Here is a 24,457-nt window from a genome sequence, read left to right as displayed (position 1 = left end):
ATAAACGAAAATATATATATATATATATATATATTCAAACCCTATTTTGGATTTGAATATCACAACATTTTTAATATGGAACTGGTTTTTTGATCGAGACTTTGACCCAAACTTGGGTTCGAACTTCAAAGGTGTTATCAATTTCCAAAATAAATTAGATCCTGATAAATACTAACCGCGGACATACAGAAATTACAAAAGCCTGCAGGAAATTATTTGCTGCTTCCCTATATTTTCTGTGGTCCACTAATTGAAATCCTTTGGAGCAACTTTTATTGAGAGTAATGCGCTTAAGAAATTATTAAGTTTGTATTAATCACTATTAAATCTACAAAACATTCTTTTTTTGGGGTAATAATATACAAAACATGGTTATTGATATAAAGTTTTTCTTTTCTTTTATGACTTGATAAATTAATTTACAAGTATGAAAGCTTAATGGATTTAATTAAAGTCGAACGGAACTTTAGAACATGTAGTATTTATTAATTTAGTGATTTATATTATTTTCAAACTGGTTTTTTTATCTGATGGGATTTATTAAAGTGTTAATTGTTAAATGTTGTTGTGTATCCAATTAAAATTTTAGTTCTAAATTATTAATTGATATGATATTTTTAACAATAATTAATTAGTCAATAGGTTCCTTATATTCTTGGGAATATTATTCTTGATATTAAACAGTACATAATATTTCAAAGAGGGATTACTAAGAATAACTTTTTTTCTGGATCGACAATTGATTAGTGACTACAAAGATTAACTTTGAAATGTATATAAGCTGAAAAAAGGAACTACATAAATCACCTCACTCTAAAATCTAAATCCACCTTTTGTATATACATGTACATATGATGTTTAAAAACCAAGTAAATGAAAAATATGTGACTTTGTATTATTTTTAGTGGAAAATAAAAAAATTAGAATTATATATGGATGATGAATAAGTAAACATATAGTTTTGTCTAGATGGTAAAGGGATAAAACAAAATTTAGAAGTGGAGGGCTTAAGGCTTTGAGCTAGGGTGTCCAAAATATTATAGGGACACCTTTTTTCTTTTCTCTTTAAAAAAAAAAAAAAAAAAAAACAAAGAATTATAGAGGCACCTGGGTTCCAAAACGCAAGGATGGACTTAATATCCCCAAACATGAAAATACAGAAAAATAGAATCTAAAATTGGAGTCATAGGAAGGGAGAGAGACAACCAAATCTAATGTGGATTATGAACTCAGAGGTCACATCACCACCTGCACGCCGATTCGTTTGTGTATGGGATGAATTGGTCGGTAATGCATCTGAGCATCTCTCTAACACTTGGTCTTACCAATCACCATTCCCCACTTTTCCCTTTTCTTTTTTCTTTTTTGGGAAAAAAAAATTCTTTAGTTTTCCTTTCCATGGGAAACGACAAAAATGTTCACTATTCACAATTAATTATTATTATTATTTTTTGTGTTTTGCTAAAATATTTACTATTAACCATCCATTCGTTGTGCACTTTTGGTCATTTTCATTAGTTTTCCTTTTTCATAGGGTTTTAGACTTATAGGTTCCAGCTTTTTACTTTTCATGTTTAATCGTATTTAATATTAAACAACATGCACTATTTATTAAGTTGAACAAAAATAATTTTTTCGTACTGCCAGTGCCACATTGCATGTTGTTTGCGGTAAAGATATACATTACCAAAAGAAATAAACGTGATAAATGTATTTTATGGGGATAATCTAGTAGTATTATTTATACTTCTGCATGTATAAAGTTTTATATTCAAATAATTTTAATGATAAAAAAATTATTTTAAAGGTGACATGTTATGATTTCATTGGTTGTAAATTTAATTAATTTAAATGTGAAAAAATGAATATTTAGAAAAATAAGTGAAGTTAAATACAATCAATAAAATAATAACATTTCATTATGCAACATCACTTAGTAAAAGCTTGATATTCCTAACATATTGAAATTGAAAATAGATTTCAACTTAAATATTTTTAATTATGTACATAAATAACTTTGAGGCATAGATGTATATAAAAAAAGGTCTATATTTGAAAAAGGACTTATATAGCTAAGATCATAGATAAAAAGGGCCAGACTGCATTCTTCAAAAAACAAAATTCAGGTTGATTTGGTTCACCAAAATTTTGAAATTCCTTTCACTGGGAAAGAAAACAGGTTAGAAAAACCTAAACTAGTGTTGCCTAAAACAAATATTTGAATTTTAACCACTCCCAGACCCAAAAGAAAAAAAAATAAAAAATATATATATATATATATATATATATATTTGAAATCTAACATAGCAAAGCTAGCATGTCAATTGTTTAGTCATGTCAAGTCCATTAGTGGGACCAAAGTATTTAGCATGTTTTTGGTGTGAGTGAGTCATCCAAGCCTCTCCGAAAATGCTGTTTAACGTGAGTAGATAATAAGAGAATTAGTGTTTCCTTTGGAATCAAGTGAAAATAATTTTTAGTAACGTGCCGACACTTAACTAATACACTTATCTTCTTCTTCTTCTTCTTGATAGCTTAAGCAAATACAACTGTCATGTGTGTACGAATACCATGAATATACATATTGGTCAAATAAGCACTTGATCTGTAAAAAGATTTACAACAATATTTGCTGGGCCACTTCATAACCTCGTATCCTACTCATTCCCATCCTCATCTGTTTACGTGGCCCATGATTAAATGTCCACACCGGGCCCATTTATTTTGAATATTTCATTAACTTTAATTAATCTACAAGTCTTTGGTATCTTTGATTGAGATTCTGGTTCCCTTCGTGATCTTTCCGTCTGTCTTTCATTTTTTGGTTTTTATGACGAATAATCATTGTTTCGTTGAGTAATATCGAGATTCATTTTATTTTCTTGTGTTTTTATTTGAGTAATTGTCAAATCAATTTTCTTTTATATACCAAATTAATTCGTTAATAAATTTAGTGAGAATTTAATTTTTTTTTAAATAGTAATAGATATTTATTTTAAAATAGAAGCAGTAGACAGTCAAGTGAAATCCAATCCATGAAATAATTTGATCTATGGGTAGCATTATTGTGGTAAAGGTTGTAATACCAGAGGAATCATTACCATATGGCATAGAGGGGAACGCTTATAAAAAATATTATAAAAGATTAAATTTCATGTATATAAAAAATTATATAGAAAAATATACGAAAAAATTATTTATTTTCATATATGAAAATATCATTTTAAAAATCAATAAAAAATAATTTTAAAATTATTTTAAAAATACAAATTATAAAATTTTAAATTTAATTGTTTACAAAATTTTCTTATTATTTATTTAACATAATGAAAAAAAAAATTAATTTCAAAAAACTAAATTTCAGCAATAATTTTCCCTTTTGATTTTGACATTTTGTAAAGGGACCAAAGAACATCGTGAATTTTCCCGTGAGAGTCCATTTATGATTCACGGTGCAGTTATTTCAGGTTTTCAATCATTTTATGGATGAGAATTTTGAATCTCAAATATCCAATAGATACTCGTTCTTTGCAGATATAGCACAAAATACTTTGGCATGCAATATGGTGAACTTGATCACAGCTGCTGGTGCTGGTGCTGCTTCTTCTTCTTTTTTATTTTTTTTCCTCGCTTTAATCATTTAAATTATTAATAATTACAAAGTACGAGAATATGGGTATTGCTTTTTTACATGGAAAAAGATAATCCACCTGCTTTATCTTACCCTTAATGCAGAATATTATAAAGCAACATTTATCCTAAGAAGCTTTCAAGTGCAACAGATAGGACATTTTAGAAAGTTTAGAATATAATTATAATAGCTTAATACAAATTCAAATTGTTATTTTCAAATTTACTAGCAGCTTAGAACTTAGAACCTGTCATTGTTTTAGGACCAAGGGTACGATTTCCATCCATTTTGTTGCTGGCTGCTATAATTTTGAAGAAAATTTCTTTACGGAATTTCTCAAGCCTGGAGTACCAAATATAATTAAGAAGAAATTAGGCAAATCTTTAGTCCTTTTAAGTAGGCAAACCCATCTTTAGTCCTTTCAAATTCACATTATTCTCCTCAACGACTTCACGAAAACAACCGCGAGCTATTTCGGTATAGATATATCTCATTCACGAATCTCAAAAGCGCTTATATTATATCTAAAACCGTATGCCCAAGCTTTCTACCAAGTTCTTAGAACTTTTTATCACTCACATGTGTTCACGCACAGGATAAAGTCTGTAGGGACTCCCCTGTCAATATAAAAATCATAACTGATAGAAGTAAACGCAACAGGATATTATAAATGTTTAGATTTGGATGTTCGAAATTAAGGTCATGTCTACATCAAACTGAACCTAGACGAACCTCTTGCATTTAAAATTTTTCATTACAGATTAACTTAGAATGAGCAATTATGAAAGGAAAAATTAGCTGCAGTATTATTTAAGTTCCTGTCTGCAGTGCTTGAATCCTACAGATCTTTGTCATGAGGTCTTCCAATTGCAATTGATTGGGCCTAGCAGCATGCTATTGCTGTAAGAAAGAAAGAAACTAGAATATATCAAAGTTAAATATCTCAAACCGAGGAACCTTTATGCTCAATAATCTATATAACCTCATTTCTAAACTAAATTCGTGAATTCTTCAATAAAATATCTGTAACTTTGATCTCTCCGAGAAAGTTAAGAAACATGCAATTCCTTCCAAAACATTCATCGCAATTCATAATATCTTGTAATTGGAGCATAATTAAAGGTTTCTTCAGTAATTTACCCGCTTCACCACCCAACCTCTTTACTTCTTAGATTAAATTAAGACGCCCAGAGAGCCCATATACATGCTACCATATAACAAGGCACATTGTACCAAGCTAAAATTCTAATGAACAATAAAGAACCTTTGCAGGAACAAAACAAAAGTACATCTTGGTTAAATGTTGGTAATTTGCAACTTAATAAAGTAATCCACTTGGTGTAAATGAAAATAAGTTCAAGAAATGGAAAAAATTCAAGAGATGTTTTTCGTTTGAAAATCATTTACAAGTACAATATAACCTCAATTAAACCTATCCATAATTGAAACAATGATTTTAAAAGAAGACAGTGTACTAGTGTGAAAAGCTTAAACCCTGCACGGTAGAATTTGCATGCTTCAGCTGAGAATTAAAAAATTAGTGAATATTTACCAATGAAATGTAAAAGAAACAGGAAAAGAAAGAGATGAGGTTAAGTACCTAATCCAAATTTAAGTTCCGAAAAACTTCAATTTGTCTCTATTATTGCTGCTCCTTTGGTACTACTCCTTTGGCTTCCATAAGCCTCCACATATACCAAGAACCAACGGACCTATAAGGTTTCCATTTTCCACATAAGTCCTCCATTTCCAATGGCCTAGGCAACTCTTTCAGGCCGTACAAGAGCCGCACACCTTTCCTCACACCGAGATCGCCGACCGGAAGTACGTCGGGCCTATGAAGCGAGAATATCATGAACATGTGCACCGACCAAGCCCCAATTCCTTTAACCATGGTGAGCATAGTAGACAGAGTATCATCGTCCATGTCAAGGATTGAGGAATCCGATAAAGTCCCATTTTTGTATTTGCTTGAGAGGTCGTGAAGGTAACTCGCTTTCCGTCCAGAGACTCCGATATCCCGGAGCTGTTGCACCGATAACGAAAGAACGGCGTCAGGTAGGACCAAATCCTCGCCTCCGCAGAGCGAGACGAAGCGGGTGTAGATAGATTTAGCGGCTTTGTAAGCGAGCTGCTGGTAGAGAATGCTTTTAGCGAGAGCTAGGAAAGGCGAACGATCGGAATCGAATGCCGGAGGGCGATAGGCATCGATGAGGGTCCCGAGGAGTGGGTCGGAGCTACGTAAATGGGAGAGAGCGACTTCGATTTCCCCGTCGGAAGTCAACGGTTTGAGGGTTTTGATCAAAGAAGAGGAGGGCCGTGATGGGTTTTCATCAATGGTGTCGTCGATTGAGGATTTGAGGGTGTTCAAAAGGGGAACTTTGTCACCGGAGGCTATGGAAGAGAGTTTTCGGATTTTTCGGGATGGGAATGGAATTTTTGAGGAAATGGAGGGGCTGATCGGGGATATTGTGGTGGGTGATTGGGTTTGGGTTTGGGTTTGTGTTTGGGTCTGGGGTGGACATTTGGAAGGCTTACGCTTGGCCATCGAGACAGAATGATGATGGCGGGTGTTAGTTGCGGCAGGAGGGGGTAACGGTTTGAGCCCTGGGTTTATACAGTCTTGGAGTCGGAATTTTATTTTCATTTTTTTCAATAAGACTGCAAACCAAACGTGGTCTCCAAGTAAGAAAAGAGGACCGTTACATTAAAAATTAACATCAAATACAAATATAGAAGCATGACTAATATCCAATGACCAATAATGTATTAATCTATTAACTAGCCCCAAAAAAAAAAAATGTATCATAAAAAAATGTATTAAAAACAAGTAATCATAAAAAGCTTAATCTTCTTGGCTGAAAAAAGAAAAAAACAAATAAAAAAACATTAGTGTGGTAAATAAATTATGATAAAAAGAAATACTCCACCTCAAAAAGATAATATGTATATAAGATATATGCATGGATCATCATTTTTATTGTTGATCATGCACAAATTTCTTTTAATAGAACAACGAATCATGTAATTTTTTTAATTTTCTTTTCACATAGAGACCCCTAATTGTCTTGCAAAAATAATAAAAAAAAAGCCTCCCCTAATTAAACTCACAATCAAAGGGTTTTGGGTAGAAGAAGATGTTTACTTTCACATAAAGCTTTTATTTTTTTAACATTTTTGGATAATACTCGACGAGCCACAATTGAGAGAATGGGAAGTGAGCAAAATTTCACCTGGTACTGATATAAAGACATTTATTAACAAGCGAAAATTTTGAATATCTTTTTATTTTTACAAACCCTAACCCTTCTTTTTTTTATTGAAGATAAATAATGACATCAATTAAAAATTAAATTTAATAAAGTGTCTAAGATGATTTAAAAACAGGTAAAATCCATATAAAAAAAATCTTTCAATAATACGTTTCAATGTTGTTGTATACGGGAAGATGATGTAAAGTTGATTGTCATGGAAAATCATCATAGTATGGATAAGACTCTCCGACCAACCTGTTATTTATTTATTTTTTGGTTTATAATTTTAAATTTAAAAATTTTGGTCATATCCAATCAATCAACGAGCCATGATACGCCATTTGCCGATTATTGTTAAGACGACACGTTTTACATAGCTGTAAATGCTCGCATGGGGGAGAATCGATCTTTCTACAGATCCCACTCTACGTCCACAAAGTTCTCTATATCCACCACCCTGTTCTTGTCCTTTGCATAATCTTCAATTTGGCAGCCATTAGCGTTCTCTTTGTGCCATTATCGGTGAGTTGTTTTTGTTGAGTATAAATATAAGCGGTGGTCTGGGATTGAGGAAAAGCGGGAAATGAGTTTCAGAGACGAGGCCGAGGATGGGAGAGATCTCAGGAAGCCATTTCTCCATACGGGAAGCTGGTATAGGATGGGGTCGAGGCAATCCAGCATCATGTCCTCCTCGGCCCAGGTCCTTCGTGATGGTTCCGTCTCCGTTGTCCTTTGCGTTCTCATCGTCGCCTTGGGACCTGTCCAATTCGGATTCACTGTGACCCCTTCTCTTCCTTCTCTCTTCAATTTCGTTCGTAATTACGTTATTATTATTATTATTTTTCTTTTATTTGACGAATGTATTGGGCTTCTTTTCTTTCTTTGTCTTTTTTTTTTTTGGTGGTTCCAGTGTGGGTATTCTTCCCCAACGCAATCCGAAATCATCAATGATCTTAAACTTTCAATTTCAGAAGTGCGGCTTCTTTCATTTATTGTTGTATTGAATTGTGTTTTTAAGATATCCTTTTTTCTGTTATCAATTTTTTTTTTTTTGGGGAACAATTTGGCTAACTCATTATTAATGGGGACAGTTCTCTTTGTTTGGCTCTTTATCGAATGTGGGTGCCATGGTTGGAGCAGTAGCGAGTGGTCAGATTGCAGAATATATTGGCCGGAAAGGGGTATGTTTGGATTTGCGTGATAAGCCAACATTTGAGTATGTAATCCTGAGCTTTCTTTGATTACCGAGAAAATGTAGCAACGGAACCAAAATTTAAATCTTGAAATTCATTAAGCGTTATCAGATACAGAACCGATATACTATGAATCTTTACTAAATTGGCATTAAAATACAACGGTCGTATGTTTTTGTTGAGGTCAATTTTCATCCAAGGAAATAAAAGACAACTGAAATCTTTTTCATTTCCTAGTATAGTATGATCAAATTTCATTATTCAAGGTGTTTCTGTTTATTGCGGGGGAAAAAAAACAAAAAAACAAAAAAAAAAAGAGAGAAGTGTTTCTGTTTGCACGCATATCATGACAATAACAGTATCAGATTTGAATTTCTTAATGCTGCTTTCTTGGTTGACTTGCAGTCGCTGATGATTGCTGCCATTCCCAATATCATTGGTTGGCTTGCAATATCATTTGCCAAAGTAAGTTGTAAATAGAATTTTACACCCTTCATTCAATGCTCTAAACCAGCGTTTTCATTGTAAATGCTCTCATCCTTTGTAGGATTCCTCGTTTTTGTTTATGGGAAGGTTGTTGGAAGGTTTTGGTGTGGGTATAATCTCTTACACGGTAACGTAGTGGCATCTTATTCTTTTAATTATACTCTTTATAGTGGAAGTATTAATTTGTGATGATCCTAAATTCAGGTACCTGTATATATTGCTGAGATTTCACCTCAAAACATGAGAGGAAGCCTGGGGTCTGTAAACCAGGTTGGTTCTGCATTCTTATACTGTTACTTTTGTTTGTTACATTCCTTCTACATAAACTAAAATAGTCTTTTGGGTGCATAGCTCTCAGTGACAGTTGGAATAGTGCTGGCTTATTTATTGGGACTATTTGTCAACTGGAGAGCACTTGCAGTGATAGGTAGGTCCCACATGCAGTAGGCTTAATATTTGAAATGAAGCTGTTAACAGTTGTATGGCAAACAAAGTTCGTTTAGCATTTCAGGTAGCTGTATAACGTTCACAATACTGCACGCAAGTTTGTGCACCTTATTATTATTATTCCTCCAATTGCATAGTGTACAAATAAGGGAGAGAGGAATTGATATGATAAAGGCACACAGCTATTAGGATTTCAAAACATCACTTCTTTCTCATTATCAAATTTATTAATGCATAGGTTTTTGTCTAGACTTTAGATTTGAAATGAATATCAAATAAGTGATATTGATTCGTATTTGCAGGAATTTTGCCATGTACAATACTGATACCTGGCTTATTTTTCATACCAGAATCTCCTCGATGGCTGGTAAGAATCTTCCATTCTTTAATTGGATTCTAGCATTATCTTTTCTCTACTGACTTCTTGTTTTTCTCTATATTTTTAATTTGGTTTCCTCTTGCTAATCTTTTGGGGGATGTTAAGGCCAAAATGGGTATGACAGAGGATTTTGAAGCCTCCTTGCAAGTTTTGCGGGGATTTGATACAGACATCTCCATCGAAGTGAATGAGATCAAGGTATCAAATCCATCACTTTGACCAAAAGAAGAAGAAAATAATGGAACATTGTACATTTATACTATTAAAGTTTTTCTATGAAATTTATACCTTGTAGCCAACTTAATTCAATAAGTTTTTGCACCATAAAGATGTGGATGATAAGCAAAATGGGTTTATATTTCTCACATAGTTGATACTTTTCGTGGGAATAGTATTATGTCGAATAAATTACTTTTTGCAGAGATCTGTAGCAACAACAGGTAGAAGAACTACTATCCGGTTTTCAGATCTCAAGAGGAGAAGATATTGGTTTCCTTTGATGGTAGACGGGTTTGTTATGAAATTAATTATAAGTCTGTGATATTTTTCTGTATTATTGAATTTTGAATCTCCTTCTAACGGTAATTTATATATGCTACAGATAGGAATTGGATTACTTGTTCTCCAGCAACTTAGTGGCATCAATGGTGTTTTATTCTATTCCAGCAACATCTTTGCAAATGCTGGTTAGAACACCTTGAACTTGGATTGCTATGTAGTTAAGCTTCAGATAAATTGGACTTGTAACTTAAAGTCCCTGTATTATGTACATAATTAAACCACTTTTAAGGTTGTTGTTTCTCCTCATTCTGTACGTCTTCCAAACTAAATGCAGCCTTGAATTGATAGACTAAGGCTTGAAATCAATTTTGGCTTCTCCTTAATATGGCTTCTGTTGATGTAGCTGCTATGTATTTATACAGGGATTTCATCAAGTAATGTTGCAACAGTTGGACTTGGTGCTATTCAGGTATGGCATTGCCTTGTTCATACTATTTTTATGCCACCATGTTATAACTATTGTGCTTGTGATTGCCATTATTATTATTATTATTTTTTTTAAATGCCTGTCATTATAGGTTATTGCCACTGGAGTCACTACTTGGTTGGTGGACAAAACTGGCCGAAGGCTGCTTCTTATTGTGCGTTGGAGCAATCATCCCACTTGATATAGTTGTCTCTTTACATATTTTGAAGAGAAAACAGAAGATGAAGATAATTTTAATTTCAATTTTGTAGGTGTCATCATCCGGAATGACTTTTAGCCTCATCCTTGTGTCAGCCGCATTTTTTTTGGAGGTTGGTGTTTCAATGCTATTATGTTCTTCATTCATCTTTTATATATAAAATTTAGGGTGCTACTATATCCACACTGTTATAGTACTATCTCAGGTGAGAGTTATCTTAAAAAACTGTTAAAAGGTTTGGAATTTTATTTTTATTTTTATAATTTTAGCTTTTAATATGAGGTGGCCGCGATTTAATGTTTCTCTGGCTGTAGCAGGGTATTGCATCGAAAGGTTCTCCTCTATATGACATTTTGGGAATACTTTCCCTCGTCGGGCTTGTGGTAAGAATCTTTTGTGCATGTTCTTTAATTTATTTATTGAAGTTTTTTCACTTTTAAAGATTTTCCAATTTTTTTGGCCAACAATTTCCATCCAGGCTATGGTTATTTTCTTTTCCCTGGGACTTGGAGCTATTCCTTGGGTTATAATGTCTGAGGTATGCAACTTAAATTCTATTCTAATTGAACCTGGAATAAATGTTACTCTTTTAGAAGATTGAGATCTATTTTGCTTAGTTATATGGTATGAGGTACTTTCTATTAAAACTTAATTGGAGCCATTGTCATCTTTGAATAAGGACTATAGCAGAGTGCATAAGTCTTTAATTGGCCCTTTCCTATGAAACCTAGGTACAACTACACATAATGTTTTATGCTATCATACAGTTCTATTTTAAAAAATTTTAAAGAGAAAATTATAATCACACAAACCTCCCTAGACTTGGTTGAACACTTTCCGTCATCAATGATATGAGGTTGAGGTTCTTTGTCGGCTATAAGGAAATAAGCCATTATGTTTGATCAACCATTCTGAAGCAGCCATAAGAAAGATCGTAGTTATAGAGGATTGATTTCAGTTTTTTAGGTCGATGCACATTTGCGGTCATGGTTCTCGATAATGTTATGTGGGTCTAAGTCAACAATAACCCCAAAGGTCAATGCAAATTCCATAAGATTATGAACATTAGATGCTTATGTCCAGTTGTTGAAAGGTTATTTGCTTTGAAGTACTGACAACTTCCTCCCTCATTAGATCCTTCCTGTGAATATTAAGAGCCTTGCTGGCAGCATAGCAACATTGGCAAATTGGCTGACATCTTGGGCCATCACAATGACTGCAAACTTGCTCTTGAATTGGAGTCATGGAGGTCTCTCTCTCTTTCTCTCTCCCTCGCGGTGCATATATTTGTGTGTGTATTGTGTGTCACAATTAACTGCTAAGATCTCTTTATATCTACAGGTACATTTGCAATTTACACCTTGGTGGCTGCTTTTACTGTTGCTTTTGTGACACTTTGGGTCCCGGAAACCAAGGGAAGAACTCTGGAAGAAATTCAGTGGTCATTCAGATAAATTTTTCGCTTAAGCACCATATGCAGCTTACTCTGGTTCAAAGTGCAGGCAAAGCTTTCTCGTCTTTCTATCATTCACGTTAATTTCATGTAAAGATTTCTCTATTAAAAGCTTTTTTGATTGTATGAGTTGGTCTAGACTAAGCAGAGCAAATAGAATTCAAAATCATTCAAGCAATATTTTTGTTTACCAGAATGTTCAAAGCAGATCAATAAACAATGAAATTTTCATTTTACTTAAAAAACACTAGAGAGAGCTGAGTAGGGTGAATACAGAAGCTTAGAGAATAAATTTCTGTCATTTGTTGGTTTCATCTGCATAAAGGGAAGCAAGGAATCGCTTGAGGCATCTACTGTAAACACAGGGTCGCTCCAAGTGAACCAAGTGACCTGCCTTTTCAATGCTTTCAAATGTTGAATTTTCTCCAAGTTGCCTGTAAGCACATTGATTCAGATTCCATTTCAGGCACCACAAGAATCATATCAAGACCTTAAGCATGCATAGATGTATAAAGCTTATGTGAACATGTTTCTACTTTATATTGGAAATCTTTTGACCTGTCAAGTGTTAGCATTTAAACTAACAATGTAAACCTAAAAAATCCAGATGGGCAAATATTAACCTTTTAGCATTCACTACCCCTTATAGTTGAAAACTTCTTAGAAAACATATTCCACGGTCAAAATTAAAGCATACAAGAAATGTAAAACCTCTTATAGTTAGAAAACATATTCCACGGTCAAAATTAATGTATACGTATATAAAAGCATACAAGAAATGTAATTGGACATACTAAAAACAAATTCCTCGATCAAAATTAATGTATACGTATATAAAAGCATCCAAGAAATGTAATTGGACATACTCTTTCATGTTCTGGGCAAGCTCCTGCTTGAAGATCTCATCGTTCGCACCCCACAATAGATGTATTCTCTGCGGACGGTGTGATTGGTTAGTTTGTTTAACAAGATAATATTGGAAGAAAGGGAATATTGACCGATTGATATTTATTACCTGTGGGAAATTAGGGATGGTAGTGGGGTCCTTGCCGCTGACGACCAAAGCTTCTAGTAGTTCACTTCTCTCTTTCCTGTTGGTGAACATCACCTATAATTGTTTCCAGGAATAATTTTATTAGTGCTTGCCAACCAAAATAATTTTTTTTTTTTGTTTTGTTTTTTCAAATGTCATTTAGAATTAGACCATTCTCTTACAAAATGTATACCAATTAAATAAAAGAGCTACCTGAACCAATAAAAAAAAAAAAATTAAACGAGCTTCCTCAGTTTAGAAACCGAGTAAGTATTTCTCTTTTGAATTATGATTATAATCTTTGTTTCTTTTCTTTTTTTAGGAAATATGCTCAAAATTTAAAATCCGTCTTAAAAGAACTAAATAAATAGTATGAAATTAAAATATAGCAGAAAAGATTATGATTAAAAAATAGATTTCTAGGACAAAGCATTTCATCCAAAGAAAAAAATTAACAAATAATAATAATAATAATAATAAAAGCATCTCTAATGGTATAATATTTCACAAATTTAATGTTAAAATATTTAAGGGATCTGAGATCTAATCCAATACTCTTCCATCATTTTTGCAGATTCTATTTTTTTGACATATATAATTGAAAAGGCAATATGAACATTTAATATTGGTATTGATATTTATCATTCAAGAAAATTTTGTCTTCGTCAAAGTTTAAAAATGCATTTGATAAAATAGTATTTATGATACCCTAATAATAAACTGTGCTGCCCATGTGGACTCAATCTGATCTTATATGGATGGATATGTCCAATTACTGAATGGGGTAGGTTTCTGTCATAAATGACCTCTTCCTGGTTTCTTTATCAACAAACAATTCATGCAGAGCTACAGTAGACATGCATGCTTCCCATTTTTGAGTCCTGCAAATTGGACGACAAATACTGTGGTCCCAAGCAGAGCCCCAATTGGTTCATGGTCGTAACTTTCACAAATATATACTCGATTTGCTTTGCGTACTCAATTTTGTTGTTCATCAGTAAAGCACCCTCAAGTACAGCTTTTTGGTTGACCCAAAAAAAGAAAAAGTACAGCTTTTTAATTAAAGGTGCTCCTGACTGGCACTCGAAAACTTGGGTCAACCAATCAACATGTTGACCAAATTAAAGCTTAACCATGTTTCTCCAACTCTGTTTATTTCATTAACCTTTTTAGCAAAACAAGATTTTTAGTTTATATCCTAAAATGAATTGTACAAACATTTAACAAAGACTTTGTTGATTTCATATAATCAAACCCACATTTAGTACAATTAGATCACCCACAATAACAACCTTGACATTAATTAACTAAAACAAAACAAAACAAAAAGCTTATTATTATTATTCTTATTCTTATTCTTATTATTATTATTATTATTATTATTGGGATTGGGGATTCTAACCCAAATTATTGTAAGAGAAAAATAATTATAAAAAAAAAACTGATTTACTAGGAAAACGGTTGCAACAGCCATGGGAGCAAAAATCACGGTATATGTAGGCTCTACTAATTAACGCCACCCCAACCACGGCTACAACCTAATTTCCGATCTCCAAACAACCACATCATGAGCGTGACAATATTAACCAGTCATGCATATGAATTCAAACTATTTTCTCAGAAATTTAAAACAGAAAAAGTTGACAAAGGAAAACTGATCTATACGAACCTCAAGGTAGTCTTTATGAAGGCGGTCAGGGAACCAGAGCTTCTTGTAAGCAGCAACAGAGAGAAGTGCCTTCAGACCCTTCACTGAAGTGGGAAGCAAAAGCTCCGTCGAAGAACTAAACCCAAGTCTCTGCATAGTTTCATCGCTCACCGAGCAAGTCATGGCCAAGATCGAGCCAGAAATCACCATGGCATTAACCAGGTCAGGGTACAACTCAGCCAGTTTGAACGCCACCATACCCCCATAACTGAATCCGACCACCGTAAACTGCTCCACCCCGAGTTTCCTCAATCCTTTTGCCAAACACTCCGCCTGGAATGTCGGAGATCGGTCCGTCTTGTCAGTGATCGAACCGCCGAAGAAAAGAAGATCCGGCACGTACACCGAGTATTTCTTGGTCAAAGCTCCGACCTGGAACTGCCACGTCACTATTCCTTCTGCCGCAAATCCGTGGACCAGGACCACCACGGGCTTGCTGGGCTTGGTTACGACCTCGGGCTTTTCGCCTTTCTTTGGGTTGTTAATGGTTTCGAGTGGAACCCATATATTCATGGTGGTGCCTGGTTCTATCTCCACCGCATAGGGTCTCACTCCGGCCATTTTCATCAGGCCGTGCAACAATGGCCTCTGAGCTGCCACAAGGTTCACCATCTTAATTGAATTTGATTGACCGACCTCTTTGTGTTTTTCACTCTGTGGCTGATTACAATTATCAATATATATGTTGGGTGACTAAAATCGAGTTCTGCGGCGTTTTATAAGGAGGTGGAGTTTTGGATCTGGTGGTGGTTGTTTGTCTGCTGTCACTGTGATGGAATCTACTCCTTATATTTAAACAACGTAGTACATAATTTTACAACGTTTTTAGTTGAATTGAACATAAAAATATATAATTTGTTTACCAATAATTACTTTAGTTTTTAGCTTTTATAGGCAATGAATTAATAGAAACAGATATCTAGCTTCCTGTCCTACTAAATGTGCAATTAATTTGATTGAAAATATATCTTTTTCTTGCACGAAATCTAGGTCCAAAAATGAAGAAGTTCAATCGATTGAAGAGGTTTTTTATTGACAGATAAGGTGGTTGGTTAATTTGGATGAACTACACCTCCTACTATTGAATTTTTATTTCATAACTTTCTTTTCATATTATGGTGGACCATTTAGAGATGGAGAATAGAGAGAAACTTGTCGTCATAAATAAATAGAGAAGCTTGTAGTCTTAAATAAAGTTTTCATACATCTAAATCAATAATTTGACTTCCTTTACAATATTACATTAATACATATCATTTTTTTGGACATATGTTAAAATATAATACATTATTTTGATAATTAATTTGTACATGAGGAGTCTTTAAGGCACATAATAATCGGCCGTGATCGTGATTGCCGATCCACGTATCTCATAACGAGCAAAGAGTAACTTCTTTAATATTTTCATTATTGTTGACCAAAAGACATACATATGTTCATAAGATTAAATTTTCTTTTGTCAACAAATATTTATATCATCTCACAATTTGTTTTTGATTTATAGCTAAATTTGATTGCTGAAATACTAATGGGTTATTACTTCGTGATGGCTGGCTTTTTGTCGTGTGGAATATAAAACCTCAAAATCGATAGGTGGTGGTGGTGGTGGCCTAACAAATAATTGCCTACCTCTGCTTTACAAATTTGAGCTGGCCTCCGTCAGAAATTTGTGTTTCCACAAGCCGTGCTCCATAACGTGGATCCATTAAAATTTCATATGGGACTCCACTTAATTTTCCTTGTCTTCGCTTTGTGCATAATGCGAGTATCTATTGCATTCCTATATATTTTCTTTGTTTCTTTTATCAAGCAAATTTAAAATTTATATCTATATATATTTTCGATTCAGTTGTCTTTTTTAAGTGCTTAACGTTTATACTTCTTTTTTTGTATCCATTTTTATAGAAGTACTGTTTAAGAAGCTATTATTTATTGGCTTTTGTTAAAAGCTTTTTTGAGGTCTAAACTCTAAAGAACTTTCAAAAAATTGTTCAAACATTCTTAGATGTGGCTCTTGACTTTTGAGGCTCAAAAATCAAAACCAGCTTATAATAATTATGCTAAACAAGAACTTAGAGGATGTGTGACATCCAAACGAAAGAATTAACCCTTGTTTTTTGAACTCTTTTTAGGGGAGAAAAACATATATGTTATAATACAAGACCTAATCATTGTAAATTTGCAGAATTAGAATCCTTGTAATGTAGCAAAAAATTAAAATGGCACCAGGTTTTTTTTTTTTTTTTTTTTTTCCTCTGAATAAATGGCAAGGAATTTAATAGTGCAAACTGGAGATTTTTTAAGATCCAATGTGGTGGGGCCAACTATATGGCCCACTCTCTGTAAGTTGGGTTTCATTACAGGAAAAGCCCAATGTGTGGTTTAGAAGTTAGAGCAGTTGATCAATCGTGAACTGGTGGAGTTGCCAAACCGAAAGTCCCAACTGCCAGTCAATTTATGCTTTAATTCTTCTTAAACTTTTCGTCTCTTGATAAAAGTACTTATGCTGATTGGAACGTTTTAAATTTGCCTATGTAAGAAAATTTATAAAATGATATTAGCGTTACAAACTAGTTGTAGGAGACTAGGAGGTATACATGATCTTCCATTCTTTCTTTCTTTCTTATTTTACAAAGTGGTCAAGCTAAATATACTAAAGATGCATCAAACACTTTGCCCAAAAAAAAGAAGAAGAAGAAGAAGAAGAAGATACATTAAACACTTTGCAATGCATTGCAATATGGGGGAGTAATTGACACGCAAATCTTCTTTTTTACCTAACAAAAAGAAAAAGGGTGAAGAGAAAATTTAGAAAATCAAAGGTTAGGAATTCAGTGTTTTTGGAATATAGTACTTGTTTTTATATACAACATGAAATTAGTAAAACATATCAAAAGGAAAAGAAATAGAAAGACTTTACATTTGACTAAAAACAGTACAACTTTTTTGGAACAAATCTGACGAGAGTCATCTCGGATCTCTGGCTCAATGGGAAAAATATTAACCTTTCATTTTCACCTAAATTTTGCCTATCCTTAAGCAGCTTTTTTATCTTCTTATTTTCACATTAAAAATTTACAATGCCAACAGCTAAGAAGTGGAAAAAGTTTAAAAAAAAAAAAAAAAATGGATGATGAACCTGAACGGTTCAGGTTCATGTGTGAGAGAAAAAAACGAAAAATATATATATATATATATATATCTTTTTTAAAAAAAAAAAAAAATTTTGGCACGTATTAAAACATGAGGCTGGATGCGAATGTCTTAAAAGTCCCAAAATATAAAAATAGAAAACGATGCAAGTGAGATATGGAAATTTATGATATAATGAGCTGGTTGCGCATTGCGCAATCATCATTTATATAGCTCGTTCCCAAAACTTTCCAGCTAATGCATGCATGTTTTTCGAAGTTCAAGACTATTAATGTCATCACACTTATTTTACAGTGCGGCTCGAAGCAGATTTATGCTTGACCCACCATTTTAAAGCTCACCAAATAATATAAGAAACGGAAAATTGGCACAATTACCCAATTAATTATGACAAATCTAGCTCATGCCCATGCTAAGCTTTCTTTTAATTCATAATTAATATTATTGATCATAATATAAACTGTGTTATTAAATTCCTAATTTTTTAGTGGATATTAATTGTACTCAAGTTTGAAGCTTTTACCTAGATCTTGAGTTATTAGCAGATAATTTAGTCAAACCCCCGATTTTATATCACCACCAAGACTCGTATAAGCAAAATTCCTTGTGTTTGGTATCCAACTTCCTATTGCGTTCTCTCCGACGAATAAAAGAAAAAAATTAAAGAGAAAAAATTGTAATCTATACTACCAAAAATTTAAAAAATTAAAAAATTAGCATAAGTATATGTTTCTATCTTTAGCATTTAATTAGTTCAGACTGAATGAATAAGAAAGTGAGAGCTTAGATAAAATATTAATATTTACCAAAAACGAATCTATTTAATTGGTTTAATATTGGATTACAAATGTTATACATATGAGCATTGGTCTTAATTAGTCAAATAGAAAAAAACTTTCAAAAAATGGCCGTTACTTGTTAATCAGTTTATCACATGATATAAAACAAATCGACTGAATGATACTACATATATATAAATGATCCAGACAATTTTATGGTCGACTAGTATTGACCTGGAAATAAATCACTTTGAAACTGAAATGCAGTTGAGGATCATCATCATATATATACACGACCAAAAGGATGAGAAAAATTTTATTTTAATTTTGTTTAATAAAAAAATAATATAGATATTATTAATATATACGTGATGATTGTTTTCTATTAGGTTTTTAAAGCACAACCAGGCGTACAAACAGTAGTCCAAATTTATTTATTTTATATATATTTTTTGATATTTTTGGATATGGTGCAGTAGTCCAATTGGACGGTCAGATTTGAAGCAGTGCCCGAAAAAGACAAAACAATTCCACCGTTCTGAACCGTAACAGTGCCGGTTCAGAGGAACACAGTGATCGAACATGTGCATTGGGCGATCAGAGATGCATCCCCAGAAATAAACGTATTGCTTTGCTTTGCATCTCTCACTCTGTAGTTGTTGTGAAATTCAGGAAAATAAAAAGAGAACTTCAGACTATAAACTTGCAGTTCATCAGATATGATTTGGTAGTATCGAAGTCCTACGTTATTCTTTAATATAAAGAAGCAATAAAACGGTACACAAATTGTCATATCATTATCATTCACCATCTATGATTACGACTACATATAAATATATAGATATATATATATATATATAATATCTATATATAACATATATTTAAAGATGTTTCATAACGTCGTCGGAAATAATTGAGAAAGCGAACCAACATAAAGTTTTTATATATGTAACTGAAAAAAAGAAAAAAAAAGAAAAAAAAAAGTTAAGAAAGAACTTAAAAGAAAAGCGAACTAAGAAGAACATAGAATTATCCCGTCTTTCATTCCATCTATGTAAGACGGAGAAAAAGCTAAAACGAAAAAAGAAAAAGAATTTTGACGGAGTAGACCATGGTGGGGGAAAACCATCGCCATCATCAAACATCTTCCACATCATTTTCGGTGATACGTTTTTTTTCTTTAGAGGAAAAAAGATAAAAAAAAAGAAAAAAAAACTGCACGATCTCGACCGTTGAATTGAATTTGTCTCAATTTTCATCTTGTAAAGTCATGGACAAGGCTTGGTCTATCAGTGACATTGAGACGCCAAGAAAGGAAGGAAATGCCGGTATCGGATTCGAGGTTGTCGTCTCCACCATTGATGAACCTGAATTCGTTGCCAATGGAAGGTGGATAACAAGGCATTTTCTGGTTCTGCGACTGGGGATTAATCCACGAATTGTTATGATGATGGCTAAACATATGGTTGGAAGATTCCATTACTACATTTGAACCCACTGCTCCGTTGGATGTTGCTGCGGCAGCCGTGGCTCGCCTCTCTTCCTTCTTGAATCGAATTCCACAAGCATTACAAAGCGACTGCAATAATTCAATAATTCAAAAAACCATTTAAAAAAAAAAAAAAGGTACGAACATCAATTACGAAAAACGAATTTATTAAATTGAATTGACATACCTTAGGACCTCTAGGGCCGTTCCTCCATAAAGGAGTAGAAGTGGTATCGCAGTTGGCACAGCGGCGAGCAAGAAGAGGATCACTTCCACTGTTATTGGTGGTATTATTATTGCTTCCTCGGCTACCATTTTTGTGAGAAGTGGGTGCAGAGTTGTTATGCTTGTTCTGCAATAAGTCCCAGCAGAAATTAGGCACGCAGGAATCGTTGCGACGGTAGTCGTGGCGCATTCTTTTCTCGTCGTCCTCGGTGAGACGGGTGGATGGAGTTCCTAAAGAGAGGGTACAATCCACAGAAGAAGAAGGGGAAGCGAAAGAATACATTTCAGCTGCTGCTTCATCAAAGGGTTTGTGGTTGTTTGGCATGGAGAAAAGCATGGAAAGGGAATTACTTTGACTGTGAAACAGTCCACATGAACAGGGTCCCACCGAGTTCCCATGAGAACTACTACTGCACCTATGCATCATCTTCTTCTTTCTTTGATGTCTGTCAATTGCTACGAGCAAGTCTTTTTTTTATCTGTTTTTCTCACACTCGAATTGGAAAAACCACGCAAAGGACGATGAAAATGGGGTTTGCTAAGTAATAGTAAGAAAATGAAGAATAAGAAGTTAAAAAAAGGATTGTGGTAAAGATCTCTTAGGCAATGCAAACTTTTGGGGGTTGATGATAGAGTTTATAGTTAAAAAAGGGAAGCGAGGAGAGCCAGAGAAAATAGTACGAGCTAGCTAGCCAAATAGTAAACTGAAGCGAAATGTAATAATATAATGTTTGAATGAAAACACTTGGACGAGAGAGCTATGAATGGTACTACGAGAGAAAGTGAGAGAGAGAAGGTTTTGGTTGTCTGTTAGCTTTATAAGCCTAATAAAATGGCGAAATACCAGTCAGCACCTGCAGTCCACGTTGTCGTGAAATGCAAATGGAGGGATATACACACGTCTATGGTATATGAGAGAAAAAAAAAATATATATGTATATAAGGACAAAGACAGAGGGGGACCCAATTTGCATGTTACAGATAGCGAGAAGAAGACTGAGTCATGCCCAGTCAGTGAGTCAGTGAAGTGTGATGGTAGGGTATGAGCAAGTGTTTTAGAGTTTCTATCTCACTTACCGCTTGTTACTTCCTAGTTCCTATTTACCACTTACCAATTAACCCCCGCTGCAACTCAATTTATACCCTATTTCGACCCCACCTCCAGGTAGAGAAGAAGAGGAGAGCTATAGGGCGCTCCTAACAATGTTTTTTTTTGTTTTTGTTTTTTTTTTTTTTAAGAAGAGAGAAAGATAGAGATAGAGAGAGAGGGGTTTGGTCTTTGGTTAGTCAAAAGAGCCCACGTGACTAGCGGGAACAGTCTTCCATGGATCTGCCTTCTCCGATCACGAGGCCTATTAGTCTCAAACCCAATACATCAAAACCTCTGTCCGTATCCGTATCTCTGCCCTCTCTGTTCTGTCACTGCCAGCCTCCCAAGGAAAATGGAATAGTCCCCCACCATTAGCACTCCCACGCACTCTCTACCTTGCGTCTCACCCACCCACCCACTCTTTCATTTCCCATTTCTTTTCTTTGTTTTTCAATAAGGTATATTCAGGCATTAAAGATTCAATGGACCCACTTTCATTTCCTCCTTTTAGTTTTCTTAAGGTATATGCAATCTTAAAATAATAATAATTATTATTATTATTATTATTTGGGTTTTAATAATTTGCAATGTGTGTCACGCGCATTTACGAGATTGAGATTTGAAAATTGGGAGATTTGAAAATCGAAAGAGAACAATGACCGAAACCCACTCCGTTAGTTGTTATGGAGGGAGGGTGAGGGGGAGAGTGGACGTCCAATCCGTCAAAATCTCAAGTCCAACAACAAACAATAACAGCCAGTTTTGAGCTTCACTACAAGCAGTGGTCGTACCGTGGAATCACGTGAACCAAAAACAAAGCCAATTTCGTCATGATAATAAACACCAACACCTCCTCCTCAAGGTATTCGAATACAGAATCAACCCCATCTATCCATCCCAACAACTAGCTTTGCTTTTGGGCTTTTTTTTCTTTTTTTCTTTTTTTCTTTTTCTTTTTTTTTTTTTTTGGTATAGTAATAGTAGTAGTATAGTAATAGTAGAAGATCCGGAGATTTTGATCAGACAGAGGAAGAAAAAGCTAAAGAGAAGAGTCAGACAGAGAGATAAAGGTATCCCTATATGTGATACTCTGCAATCATTCAAAGCAACACCTGTTTGTGTGTTTGTGTTTGAGACAAGGCATTTTGGGTCAAAGATACAAACTCAAAAAAAAAAAGAAAAGTTCCAAAACAAATTTTAAAAATAAACAAAAAAGAAATTGAAAATGGCGGAAAAATATAATATATATAAATGAAAAAAAAAAAAGAAAAAAAAAAACTCTCTCAAGTAAAGGAAAAGTCGACCCCACAACCATCATGGCCGAGCCCGAACAAACAAACTCTCATCTGGAAAACCGACCCCAGTCGATCAAAGATTCAAAAGAAAAAAAAAAAAAAAAAAACAGCCACACAGAGAGAGAGGAAGAGAATCAGATCGTCTAGAGATTGGTGAGCCACAGTTCGACAAACGGGACGACCACCGCTTTCCAAAAGATGCTCTATTCGCTTTGTAAACTACGAGAGCCCCAAAAAGAAAAAAAACTGCGATTAGCCCAAGACACTAAGCGTTGCATTTTGCCCATTACACATGCACGTCTCTTATCCCCACGCGTCCTTATTCTACGTGGGTTTTACCCCTCAAACCTGTGTCTTTCTTTGTCGTTTCGTTGTATTTTTTTTTTTTTACACGCTCTATACAGTGGGAAGTGGTGGGGATCAGCTCCTTCTCAAATGCCCATAAATACCGACTAATTAATGAAAGATTTTTGGTTTTTATTCTGTTTCGAATGCCCACTCTGGGATTTGCTTGATCATCTAATTAAAATCTCTTCCTCATTTTTTATTTATTTTTTATTTTTTTAAATTCACCAACTCAACTACGCACACACGCTTCATTAATCATGATGTTATGTGGCTCGTTGGATTTGGTGGGACCCCTTTTCTCGTCTTTGCCCTTCCTCTTTTCCAAGGTAGAAACCCAGATCGTATCTCCTTCTCTCTCTCCTCTCTATATAAAGAAATATATATATACATATATATATATATATTATCACTATCACTAACCAAGGTGCCACGTGGAAGTTGTGGAGGGATTTACTTGCATGCATGCATGCAAATGTGATAAAACTACCCCCTTGATATGCAATAAATATTTATGATTACGAGCTTTGGGAATGCATAAAAATGCATTCCTCAAAAGCAACAAGAATACAACTGGAATGTCTGTCCCTCTTTTTCTCCTCTCTCTCTCTCTCTCTCATGGTGTATACATATTTTTTTAATATGGGTTTTAACATTTATTTTTTATTTTTTTATTTCTATTTTGCTAAGGAGGAGGTTAGGGATTGGTCTAGTGATTTTGTTGTTTGACAGGATCTTAATCTTCTATATATGCCTGGTGATGCTAAAGTAATAATATTTAAGTGGAATATTGAAAAAAAAAAAAAAAAAAAAAAGCAAAGAAGGAGAAGGAAGTGGACCAGTATTTGAAAAAGGAGGTCGTTTGGAAGAAAAGAAAAAAAAAATCCCCAATGAGCCGTCCTATGAAAGTTATCTCCTTGTCAGTATATCATGACATCTAAAACACTGTAACCTCTTATTGTCTCCTCTAAGGTGGTCTAACCACCATATAAAGCCCCTTCAGGCAATAAAGAAACTACTTCTATATTATTAATTTTCTCTTGTTCAATTATTAACTTGGTCTACAAATTGCTGTTTTTGTAATGATCTACATTTTTGCCCTTTTTTGTTTAAGGATAAATATGACATGGTTAAATTTTTTTATCAAAATTTTAATATCTATAATTTAATAAATTTTAAATAATTTATCTAACTATATATATAAGATAATATTATTAAAAAATTACTACATAATTGATTGATAAAATTTTGATAAAAAAATTAGATGCCAATATCATTGCTTTTCTTTTTATTAAAAGAATTAAAATGTC

The 24,457-nt window shown here is 33.8% G+C and overlaps 4 protein-coding genes across 8 annotated transcripts; 1 reads left to right on the top strand and 3 right to left on the bottom strand.

The window, feature by feature from the left end:
• Positions 1-4,273: 4,273 nt before the first annotated feature.
• On the bottom strand, positions 4,274-6,325 carry LOC107424652 (DNA-3-methyladenine glycosylase 1). 4 transcript variants are annotated; one of them, XM_048479306.2, is made up of 2 exons: positions 5,232-6,325; positions 4,274-4,549 (listed from the first exon to the last, which is right to left on the bottom strand). In XM_048479306.2, the coding sequence occupies exon 1, from the start codon at positions 6,276-6,278 to the stop codon at positions 5,274-5,276; it is 1,005 nt and encodes a 334-aa protein (XP_048335263.1). In that variant the 5' UTR covers positions 6,279-6,325; the 3' UTR covers positions 4,274-4,549; positions 5,232-5,273. The 4 variants fall into 4 exon arrangements, with proteins under 4 accessions (XP_048335263.1, XP_024932316.2, XP_048335264.1 ...); XM_025076548.3 differs by having other exon boundaries at positions 4,274-4,531; positions 5,232-6,323; XM_048479307.2 differs by lacking the exon at positions 4,274-4,549 and adding an exon at positions 4,973-5,153.
• A 763-nt stretch (positions 6,326-7,088) lies between these two features.
• Positions 7,089-12,275, top strand: LOC107424692 (sugar transporter ERD6-like 6). Of its 2 annotated transcripts, none has more exons than XM_048479350.2 (18): positions 7,089-7,663; positions 7,796-7,858; positions 7,977-8,066; positions 8,484-8,543; positions 8,626-8,691; positions 8,769-8,834; positions 8,916-8,991; positions 9,314-9,378; positions 9,496-9,588; positions 9,812-9,892; positions 9,992-10,076; positions 10,314-10,360; positions 10,470-10,532; positions 10,630-10,689; positions 10,892-10,960; positions 11,056-11,115; positions 11,712-11,826; positions 11,919-12,275. In XM_048479350.2, exons 1-18 carry the CDS (start codon positions 7,469-7,471, stop codon positions 12,029-12,031), a joined length of 1,467 nt encoding a protein of 488 aa, XP_048335307.1. In that variant the 5' UTR covers positions 7,089-7,468; the 3' UTR covers positions 12,032-12,275. The 2 variants fall into 2 exon arrangements, with proteins under 2 accessions (XP_048335307.1, XP_048335308.1); XM_048479351.2 differs by having other exon boundaries at positions 7,092-7,663; positions 10,895-10,960.
• LOC107424693 (uncharacterized) lies at positions 12,183-15,617 on the bottom strand. Its single transcript, XM_016034546.4, has 4 exons — positions 14,733-15,617; positions 13,046-13,138; positions 12,897-12,964; positions 12,183-12,464 (listed from the first exon to the last, which is right to left on the bottom strand). Exons 1-4 carry the CDS (start codon positions 15,381-15,383, stop codon positions 12,329-12,331), a joined length of 948 nt encoding a protein of 315 aa, XP_015890032.2. The 5' UTR covers positions 15,384-15,617; the 3' UTR covers positions 12,183-12,328.
• A 3,969-nt stretch (positions 15,618-19,586) lies between these two features.
• On the bottom strand, positions 19,587-21,527 carry LOC107424675 (GATA transcription factor 18). Its single transcript, XM_016034525.4, has 2 exons — positions 20,380-21,527; positions 19,587-20,282 (listed from the first exon to the last, which is right to left on the bottom strand). Exons 1-2 carry the CDS (start codon positions 20,842-20,844, stop codon positions 19,959-19,961), a joined length of 789 nt encoding a protein of 262 aa, XP_015890011.1. The 5' UTR covers positions 20,845-21,527; the 3' UTR covers positions 19,587-19,958.
• Between the last annotated feature and the right edge of the window lie 2,930 nt (positions 21,528-24,457).

The sequence above is a fragment of the Ziziphus jujuba genome, chromosome 7, assembly GCF_031755915.1.
Source record: "Ziziphus jujuba cultivar Dongzao chromosome 7, ASM3175591v1".
NCBI classification, from domain to species: Eukaryota; Viridiplantae; Streptophyta; class Magnoliopsida; order Rosales; family Rhamnaceae; genus Ziziphus; species Ziziphus jujuba.
This window is presented reverse-complemented; position numbering and strand designations above follow the sequence as displayed.